Below are 10,668 nucleotides of genomic sequence, written 5' to 3' on the forward strand. Positions count from 1 at the left end.
TCGGAAATAAATATTTTTATAATAACAGTCGAATAATTTGAATCACTGCTACATTTATTATAGTTACATCTTCTTAGGTTAATCGTTCGGTGTGAAATAAATGAATACATATACATCTCTTATTTCATTACAGTAATTAATTACTGTTGTCGTAAGAAATATATACCTTGGGCACCTATTCTCTTTTTCTTCTAATGATTTCCATGCAAATATGCATTACCATGACTGTACATGTTATTTGTATGTTTTGCCACGTGTCTCTTAGAGAATTGTTACACGTTATTTTATCACAGTAAAAGGACATATCTACAAAAGTTCTCAATAACTATTTTTATGTTATTTATTTAATCCTCTTTAAACATTATACATAAGTGGATGAACTACTTCGGTAATACATATACTTACCTGGTCAGCTTCTATGGCCGTACCAGGCCGTACACGTGTAACTTATCGGCAAACGCCTACGCCAATACGATCAGCGCCGTGAATGAAATACTTTTCACTTTTATAACGAGAATACCTAATCCGAGAAAATATTTTTACCCGAAAAAAAAACCATAAATGTAGAACAAATAAATGACTAATCTGTTAGCATTGCAACGTCCAATATAGGACGCGTAGATGCTAAATTATAAGAAGAGGAAACTATATCGTGTTTAAACCACAACCACGAAACGTCGTGGAAAATAGTATCTCTATGAAACTATAGAAATATTCGTTAACAATTTGACTGAAAACCAGAGCAATTCCAATTCAGATATACCAGGTCGATCAACAGTTTTTTGCTCGTCGTGTTAGCAAATTTAAATGAGTATATATACTCATATATACTCTCTAGCCTGCTAAATAGACGTAACTATGGTATCTCGAAGGCCCCCGGCTTCTGTCGGTGGGTTTTTACTACCAACGTACTCATATATACTCATCAAATATATTTACAAATAGTTCTAGACGAGAAAAATTGACAAAATAAGCATTTCTTAAATTTCATTATCCTTAGTAAATCGACCATCAACGTCGATAACAGCAAGAAGAGCTCGACTATTGAAAGTATTTATCAGTACACGAATGATCAGAGACAGTTGTTTGTTTGCAGTTCAGGCTTCGCGTTTCCGTTTGCAAAAAGAGGAAAGACTTATCGAGTAAACGATCGAAGATGGAAGATAGTAAAAATATTCGATCGGAAATGGTCGTGTGTGTACACGAAGTTATATAGTCGACAAATATTTAGTCAGGCTGAGCTCCTGCTGGTTCGAGCCCGAGGGCTGCAGGATGAGACCAGGGCGGAGGAAGTGGGGGCGTACGAGGACACTGTGCGTGGTTACCAGAATCAGAAACCGAATTGGAATTGCAGATGGCGCCCGACCTGCGCCACTTCGGCCTCGCCGTCGCGTCGTTCCTGTCCGAGTTGGTTAAAGAGGAGGGAGGGGCTACTGGTACGCTCGGTCTCTTCGTAGTCTTTGTACGATTCATCCTCCGGTCCGTCGGCTACTGTTAAAACGCCGACGACGACGAAGAGGTACTTATTTTCCGACGATATAAACTACGGGGCATTCGAGAAAACAATAAGAGGAACACGAGCGGTATCGAGGCCCTCGCGGTCACGGTGGCTCGGGAGGAGAACCAGAGCGATATAGGAGAGAGAGAGAGAGAGAGAAAGAGAGAAGGGAGGGAGCTCGAGGGTCCAACCAGCGTATCCGATTTTCTCGGGCGTCGAAATCGTAGGACGTCGCGATGGTAAATCCGGTGATCGTTTCTCTCGTTCGGCTCTGCGCATCGTTCGGAATTTATCAATCTGCCCGTACCTATTTCCAACGGTAATCCGGAAGATAACCTACCACTGCAACTGAATTAACCGCTTCGCTCGAGGTTTGTTTTCTATCAGCGAATCCGGGATTGAATTCTCTCCTCCCCGTTTCTGTTGGCTCGCGCGAGACACGCACACCACTGTGCATGGCCCGTCCCTGTCGAACAGCAGCGGTCGTTCGACTGTAAACCGGAAATCGCTCGGAGAAACGGAAATCGTCTTCTTCTTCTTCTTCTTCTTTCTCTGTTGCTCGCGTACACCTTGCCGCTGCCGAAACCGAGATTACTCGGAGATTACACACGGTTTATTGAATATCGCCGCTAATTTCGAGCAAAGCGGATCGCCGACGAGAAATCTATGCGCATGAAAATGATTAATGCACCAACGACACCCTGACTCGCTGCGATCGGCCGCCGTATCATGTGAACCGGATGTCGGGAGTAGGAAAGGCCGACCGTTCGACGAAGTTTTACTCGCAGCGACCGGTTATTGCTCCGATAAGAGGAACCGAATTGCTTTCCTTCTGACTACAACTAAATATACAGCCGACGCTGATAGAGGCGAGCTCGGAGTAACGGGTGTTATCGGAAATAAAGTATCGAAACGCAGGCTCTCCGAATTACCGGGAATATTTATTCTCAATGTTTTCGATAGAGATCCGTTTATCATCGATACGATCGCGATCTTACGAACACGCGAGTACTAGTTTCCAGTGATCGATCTTGTCTGCCAGCGTATCAACGTGAAGCGTAGGTATCCGCGACACGACGGAGAGACTTTATTAAAAATAAAATATAATTTTCTCGTTATCGATATTTCGACGAGTATTTTCTCGGGCGAGCATTCCTTTGCGGGAGAATTTCGGTGTCTTCTTCGTCAGAGTTTCATTGGGAACGAAAAGAAAAATGGCGGCGTGCAGCGTGTAGATCGCGCGACCACCGAGTAGTGCTCCCGTAATCGTGTATTTCCGTAAGGTGCACCACGGGGTCCTCGATTCTAAATGTTCCCTGCGAAACGAATTTCGGATATCGAGAATCCGACGAATTTTAAGTCCCGGGGCGGAAAATCGTTTTTAAAGGCACATACACGTGAACAGGAAAGAGAGAGAGAGAGATAGAGAGAGATAAAGCGAGGGGCGGGGGGGAGATGTGCGTACGCGATCGTAGACCGTAGGCCAGCGGGCTCGTCACGTTAATGTCATCGGGAAAGAGAAAACGGTGTAGACCGATGGAGAAGTGAATGCCGTTCTCCTTTTTTTTACCCTGTCGCGAGATACTCGGGCCCTGGGAGGAGGCTGAGGGGAATTAAAAGAGTATTCCCGATGCGCGACAGGAACACGGGAGGACGTACGTGGGACAGAACGAGCCTCGTCCAAGATGTCAGGAAGGCTGCCCCGTGTGCGTGCACTTCGTCCGCGACCTCAGCAGTCCAAACTAAAAGAAGGTAACCTTAAAGAGGATCTCAAGGAGACCGCGATGGAGGAGCAACAGTCGCGAACCTCCGCCGAGGAGCTTTCGTTCGAAGAGAAAGACGATGATGATTCCGCGAAGGACAGTTTAAAGGGCGAACAGGACGGCCTCGTCGACTGTACCGGGTCCTCGCAGAGCTACGAATGTAGAACCTGCAAACCACCGAAGCCTCTTCCGATTCTTAAGGCTTACCTCGACCATCTGAAAAAGGAGCACAAACAAAAGGTATACCATCGCTGTCGTTCTTGTCGTTTCGAACGGGGGGACGTCGAATCGGTAATATGGAGATTTTAATTGCTTTTCTCGCTTCCACGAATAGAAGTGTAATGTAACGAAAGTTCGTGATAAATAATCATGAAATTATAATCATAAAATAGAATTAATACTTTATTCTGAACAATTTCATTTCAAAATATAAATAATTTAATAGGTACATTTATGTTTTTCGTCGTTCAAAAGATTAAAGCATAACAGAAATTGAGTTAACGTCAACTTGACAAGGAGCATAATGGTTTCCAGGGGAAATTCGCACGTGATGCTGGAAATCGATGTTCGATGTGTCCGTACGTTGCATTAAATTCGAGAGACCTCGAAACCCACCAGAGAGTGCATCATTTGAAAAGGAGATTCTTTCGATGCTCGAAATGCTCCTACGTAACGCATGTACGCGCTCGTTACACGAAACACGTGAAGTATCATTCCATGCCGATGATCAAGTGCGACGCCTGTGATTTTCGTACACCGTACAAGGTTAACGCAACTTCCATAGAATGCGGTAGATCATTTGTTTCTGAGAAAAAGTAATAACACAGTGAACACGTTTTTTACAGTGGAATTTGGATAGACACACTAGGAACCACGGTGGGGGGGGAGCTTTTCAGTGCCGTGCTTGCAATTTCACAGCTGACATCAGGCAAAGCTTGACAGTGCACGAGACGAATCATCACGAGCCACCAGTAGGACAGACAAATCGCAAGACTAATGCACCTTTTGAGCGTAAGCCGAGAAATAGTCCTAAGCGTTACAATCAGGTACACTACTGTAGTCGATAAATATTATTGATACATTTTGGATGCGTTCGAAATTTATATGTGGTTTATGGTTTTAGGTGGGCGCGAGCGATTTCCGGGATGCGCTTCACATATCCGGAAGCACGACGGTGTCCCTAAGTCCCGGCGACTCGTTTATGTCCGATCAATCGATGAATTCCATGGAAGATAAAAGAAGTGCAATAGCGAATGCAGAATGCATAGCGTTGAAATGTGAGGAGAAGGGCTGCCAGTTCATTACCGCCTGGGACTCGGAAATGCAAAGACACCTGGCAGAGTGTCATGCACCGGTTACACCGAACAAGTCTCGAAAACCATTGCCAATGTTGATTCCCTTGAGTCCTGCTAAATCGAATAATACTGCCAGTGGATCGTCCACAACACTGTTAAAAGTTCCACGTGTAAGAGTACGGCCGGAACTTGCTCAAATTGCCAGAGACACGGAACTGGCTAAGTTGTATGGGAATAAAGAAGTTAGTCACCTTGTTTTCTTCTGTTACGCACGATCGTTGATTCGTTCTTTTTATGGACTTTCGTTTGTTAGTGATTCGAACGTACTTCCAACAGGTCAACAACATAAAGAAGGATGCAAATAACGCGGCAGATTTGTTTGAAAAAAAAAATGCGTCCTTCTTTGATAAGCTAAAGGAAAAGCTTACTACATCGGCGTCGATAAATAACGGAGTGGCGGAGGTAGCAGTAAGTACCACGAACGATTTGAAATGCTGGTGTACATTTAAAGCTAGTAGCATGGAGGAGCTGGCTTGTCACAAACAAACACACCACACTGCTCTCAGCGTGTCTGTGGGCACGACGCGTTGCCCAAAGTGCAGAAGACGTTGCAAAAACTCGGCTGATCTACAAGCGCATATGCAGTGTTGTCGCTCGACGAGCAACGATTCGTCCATAGACAGTAGCTTAGAAAAATTATCGAATTGTTCAGAACTACGTGTGACCTCGTATCGCGGTGAATATGCATTCCCAGCGCAAACGGATTGGGACGTAAATCTCAGTGGACTCAATTCTTCTGGATCATCGGTATGATGTTTCTATAGAAATAATCTATCTATATACAATACATACTTTATCTAACCGCGTGCACATGGAATAATGAAATGAACACACGCACACGAATGAATAGACGAATTGCAATACGAGAGTCAACAGATCTGACTATATACATAGCATATATATATATATTTGTATATATATATTTATATGTATATATCTTATACACACGTTAAACTTTTTTTATATTAAGTGTTTTGATTGCAAGCACCTTGTGGAGTGCCCGATCCGATTTTATCATTCGAAATATTTTCTTTGTCTTCGGTGTTTCGATAGAGTGCTCATCGCATTTGATTTTATAGAAACATTCCGGATATAGGAAATAATTCAATATGACAAAGTTGGAACGTACTCGTACTCCATACTTAGAACGCATACTTCAGCTTGAAGTCACGATCAATTATTTTAAGTGTGCAATGCTATTTATAGTAAACTGTTGTTAATGTTTGTATTCGATATCTTCTTTTTATTTTTTTTTTTTGTTCCTCTTTGTTTACGTTTTTGTACATACATCTTTTTATTATTAAGAATGTGCTTTCAATGTTTCCCTTATGGCGATCGAGACCGTAGCCATTGTGTTTCGAGCGCGGTTTAACAGTTTATTTTGATAAAGGCAGTAAAATCTTTTGTCAGGTTGAAGGCACCTCAGCGCATCCAAGTGGCCGCCGGGTATTCAAATGCCCGCATTGTCCATTTTGGGCATCCACCGCAAGTCGCTTTCACGTTCATATAGTCGGTCATTTAAATCGGAAGCCATTCGAGTGTTCCCTGTGCGCGTACCGCTCTAACTGGCGGTGGGACATCACAAAACATATTAAACTTAAAGCAGCTAAAGATCCAGTTCATATGACTGCCAGGGTACTTATGACGGATGAAACCGGTCGACGGAATTATTCCAAGTATAACAAGTATCTTGCACAGGTGAAAGCACTAATTTCACTTACATTAAGCCGAGCTAGTCCATATTAGTTGATTACCGGAACAGTGCTTGTCGTCTCATTTCTTTTTTTCTAGGCGCACTGATCTTGCTCGATTATTTTTGTTTTGTCTTAAACCTACGACAAGCACCAGTGATGATCCTTTAAAATTGTTCTATCTGTAGAACATATATATATATATATCTCTCTCTATGGGAACTAAAATTGATTATTATCGGAGCGCTTGGACACTTGATTGGTGTTATGATTTCATATTTTTATTGAAATTACAAGCATATTCTTAGTAATTGAAACCGACACGATAAATATAGAATAATCGTCTAAATGTTTTTGATGCTTCGAAAGTGACTTTCAGTTTTTCCAAAGAAAATTCTCAGTGTGCCGATTAGATTTTCTACCGTGTTAGCAAATTACCGAGTCCATTTCTCACCGCACAACATCAACGTTTCGCGCGTACATGATCAAAACGATTCCATATCGAATGTAATCCGTCTCTGTCCTTCCTTAGGTCGAGCAACAATCATGGGACGAGCAAAATATGGAGGAGCGTAGCGTGGAAGAGAGTAATTCCGATGAGCCACCGGCTAAGTTGTTGATTATGAACAGCAACGAGTATTTGCAAGCGCCGGAATGTAGTTCCACTCCGCTCTCGATTGTGTCCACGAGCGAAGGAAGTAATGTTAACACTATCAATATTGGCCTAAGACCACCGCCTCCTCTAAAAGCTGCCGCTCGAAATCGTGGTCAATCCTTGCTAAAAAATAACTTGATCTCACCACACGGACAGAGTGGATCCACTTCCACTACGCTCTCCATAGACAATAAACGTACCATGTGGAAATGTAAACGTTGTAACTTCAGACATTCGAACAGAGAGACCGTATCGTTGCACGTCAAGTCCCACAATGAATCGGAGCAACGCAACGAAGACGAGAAAGTAAGCTTAGTTCGTGGACCAACGTGCCTACTATCCTTGGCAGGAAACATTCGATTAAAATGCCGAATACATACGTATTAAACAAATACAGCAGAATAAATTTGATAATACGTTCGATTCCTTTCGTCAAAGAAAAATTATCCATGCTCTCTGGTGGTCTATTTGATCGAATGCTTTCTGCCAAGAATTGGTAACCGTACTTTAACTCGAATTATAAATCTCTGTAGAATCCATTCGGTTGCGGAGATTGCCCATTTTCCGCGCCAGACGCTGCAACTTTATCGGTACATAGAGTCCATCATCGGCCCAACTTGGAAGCTATTTTCAAATGCTATCTGTGCCCCTATTACGTCAGCACGAAAGCGTATGTATCGATTAATGCTTTACGAAAATCAACTCTGTATACTTTTCAAGAAAGACAGAGAAAAAAAGTATTTGATCGTTGCAGGGAACTTTTGGATCATGTTAGGCTCCACGGCGAGGAGCTCGCGGTCGTGCACCAACAGAGTACGGACTATAATCTTTCATCGAGTAAATATAAAGGGCAACAGGCTAATTCCGATAACAGTAAGTCTGCTGCACCCTTTGGTCTTGCTGAGCGTTGCTTATTCGTTGTTTCTCGTTTCAGGTAACAATCGTATGAAACAGGACAGGTCTATGGAACAGGTAATCCACATAACCACGCAGAACAACGTGACTTGCATATCGAACGCCTCGAAGAACGCCAATGCACCGCCGCCATTGCTGTTGGATACGCGATCACTGCCAGACCCGCCGTTGGTCTGGGTGTCTAGACCAGACGGCACCCTTGTGAAGTTGTTGAAATGCCGTCATTGTCCTTACGTGTCTTCTAGACTCACTGAGGTCCGTGATCACGAGACCATGCACGTCGACACTCCCAGTGAAGGGCCCGTGATCGCTTGCACGGACTGCAGCTTTACCTGTACCCGTCGAGAAATTATGGTCGCCCACACGGAAATGCATTCCGGGTCGTTGGGTACCGTTCACTGTTTGGTGGACAACACCAGACCCGACTCACAGCAACTGAGCGACCTGACCACGCTTCTTGGATTTGCACATACTCCCGCGTTAGGTTCGGAGCCCGATCTGCGCGACTCCAGATTGGTGAATTGTTGCAGCAAATGCCCGGCACGGTTCCTCTACGAGAAAGAACTGAGAATCCATTTGCGGTACCATTGCACAGAGTTAGCGTACTCGTGCCAATGGTGTTCGTACGCCGCTCGCCAGCAGGCTCATCTGTCGGCCCATCAGAAAGCGCACTCAACGGAATATCAGGAGCGTACGAAGGAGCTATTGTCTCTGTACGGTTACTCCCAGCGATACCCACCTCCCACCACGGCTTGCGTCGAAGCAAGCAGCCAGGATTCGAGCAATCAGAGTTGCACGGTCGCGTGGATCGTCGTCGAGATCTCCGAGACCACGGACAACGGCTCCAACAATGTCGGCAATCCGAATCAACCGAGGACCGGGAATCAAGTGTTCACCTGTGCCAAATGTCCTGCCCGTTACTTTAAGTTAGACGCTTTGGAGTACCACATGACGCTGCACGGATCGAACAACAGATTCAAGTGCACCGAGTGCGACTACTCCTCGAAGACTGCCCAGAATCTGGTGAAACACCAAGTGGTTCACCGGCGACAGAACGAGACCAGCGAGATATCCGCGAATCTGTCGCCGCCGGCCTCCGACCCTCAGTTTGGGCTGTTCATGCGAGGCAACCCGAACTTCGTCTATCCCGGTTACCTGAGAAACGGCATACTGAAAGAGAAACGGTATAAATGCCACAAGTGTCCCTCCGCGTTCGAGAAACGGGAACAGTACAGGGTTCATCTGACGTTGCACGGCGCGAAACAGAGATACCGTTGCTACAGCTGCGACTATTCCGTGAAATATTACGCGAATTATATGCAGCATGTGAAGAAGCACCAGGCGAACGCGGAGGCTCAAGCCTCGCGCCGGCAATTCGAGGACGACACGATCATCATCGACAGCGACACCGTCTCCGACAACGTGGCGTCCGTGTCCCGTTCGGGGAAGACTCTCAAGTCGTCCTGCAGCTCGTCGGCCACGGTGTCCTTGAACGGTACCGCGATGCTAAACTACGGCGGCATGCAAGCCTCCAATCAGGACAAACAGTCGTTGATACTGATGCAGAAAAAGGGCATACTCGTGTCGCATAACGACGAGACTGAGACGTTACGCTGCCAGAGCTGTCCCTTCTCGTCCAGCGACAAAGACGCCATGGACTCTCATAAACGCCGCCACGGTATAGACCGTGTGACACCGTCCTGCCCCCATTGCGATTACAGACCGAGGAAAGATGAGAATATTGGCGAACATATCAGGCTGCATTTCACTAGACTTTACAAGCCTGAGTCCTATCTAATCATAGAGTTTTTAACGTTAACGATGAAGAAACCATCCAACAATGGAAAGGAGGAGAAACAGAAGTCGACGGAACTGTTGTTTAAAGAATATCAAGACGGAAGATTCTTCCCCCTTAACGATAACAATTCGTTCGGCAACAGTTCGACCGTAAATAGCTGTAAGGAGAAAGTTTTAGTGGATCCCAATACCGGAGAAACGAAACATTTAAACGTTTAAAAGAACAGTTATAGGAAAACGATCATGTAATATACACCCACACACAGACATACATATATAGACAGACAGACACATTTATGTATATATAAATACTTAAATGTCGTTACATGACGCATTTTAGGCGTTTATATACCATTTTTTTAGATCATTCTTTCAATCATAATAGAATCGTTTAAAAATATCGTTACAACGGTAGGTAGGCCATGCTTAGGGAAACAAAAAAACTTGAAATTCGTTCGAATCAGTGCGGCTGCTTAGTTTTTATTTAAGAAGTTTCCATAAGAACAAGTGTGCAATTATAGTTTCGCCTCTCTCGCTATTGTAAACATTTCTGTACAGACGAGATCCTCTGTTAATAATCGTAACGGTTGAACGCCGCCATTGTGATTATAAGCGAGCACGATCATAGTCACTATCTATCAAATTATCAAAACTCGTTTTGAGATTGAACGCATCGTAATTACCGATACCACCTTGTTTCGTTCGGCAATCAATTTCACCAGGTGTAACGCGTAATTGTAAATACAAGAATTAAAACGATCAATCTTGTACGATATAATAATAAACAAGTGCTATTATAGATTGGTGGTATTGTTTAATACTGTTCCGTATTTGCCCGCCAGCTTCATAGATCGTTCTTCAGTTTCGGTAATACGATCAACGAATTCGAATTACGTTCGAATGTTTTAATTGTATTTTATCTATATTTTATTTGTATTCATTAAAGAAAAATATATGGCAATGAATGGACTGGACCGAAGTCGTCCATGGTGGT

General features: G+C 44.1%; 1 protein-coding gene across 4 annotated transcripts; it reads left to right on the top strand.

Moving 5' to 3' along the window:
* The first annotated feature begins 1,422 nt into the window (after positions 1 to 1,422).
* LOC143356482 (uncharacterized) lies at positions 1,423 to 10,473 on the top strand. 4 transcript variants are annotated; one of them, XM_076792209.1, is made up of 11 exons: positions 1,423 to 1,519; positions 3,140 to 3,501; positions 3,796 to 4,026; positions 4,107 to 4,307; positions 4,385 to 4,798; positions 4,893 to 5,363; positions 6,027 to 6,314; positions 6,840 to 7,268; positions 7,496 to 7,632; positions 7,717 to 7,835; positions 7,897 to 10,473. In XM_076792209.1, exons 2-11 carry the CDS (start codon positions 3,184 to 3,186, stop codon positions 9,891 to 9,893), a joined length of 4,605 nt encoding a protein of 1,534 aa, XP_076648324.1. In that variant the 5' UTR covers positions 1,423 to 1,519; positions 3,140 to 3,183; the 3' UTR covers positions 9,894 to 10,473. The 4 variants fall into 4 exon arrangements, with proteins under 4 accessions (XP_076648324.1, XP_076648326.1, XP_076648325.1 ...); XM_076792211.1 differs by lacking the exon at positions 1,423 to 1,519 and having other exon boundaries at positions 2,917 to 3,501; positions 4,893 to 5,024; XM_076792210.1 differs by lacking the exons at positions 1,423 to 1,519; positions 6,027 to 6,314 and having other exon boundaries at positions 2,917 to 3,501.
* Positions 10,474 to 10,668: the final 195 nt, after the last annotated feature.

The sequence above is a fragment of the Halictus rubicundus genome, chromosome 8 (genome assembly GCF_050948215.1).
Source record: "Halictus rubicundus isolate RS-2024b chromosome 8, iyHalRubi1_principal, whole genome shotgun sequence".
In the NCBI taxonomy this organism is placed as follows: domain Eukaryota; kingdom Metazoa; phylum Arthropoda; class Insecta; order Hymenoptera; family Halictidae; genus Halictus; species Halictus rubicundus.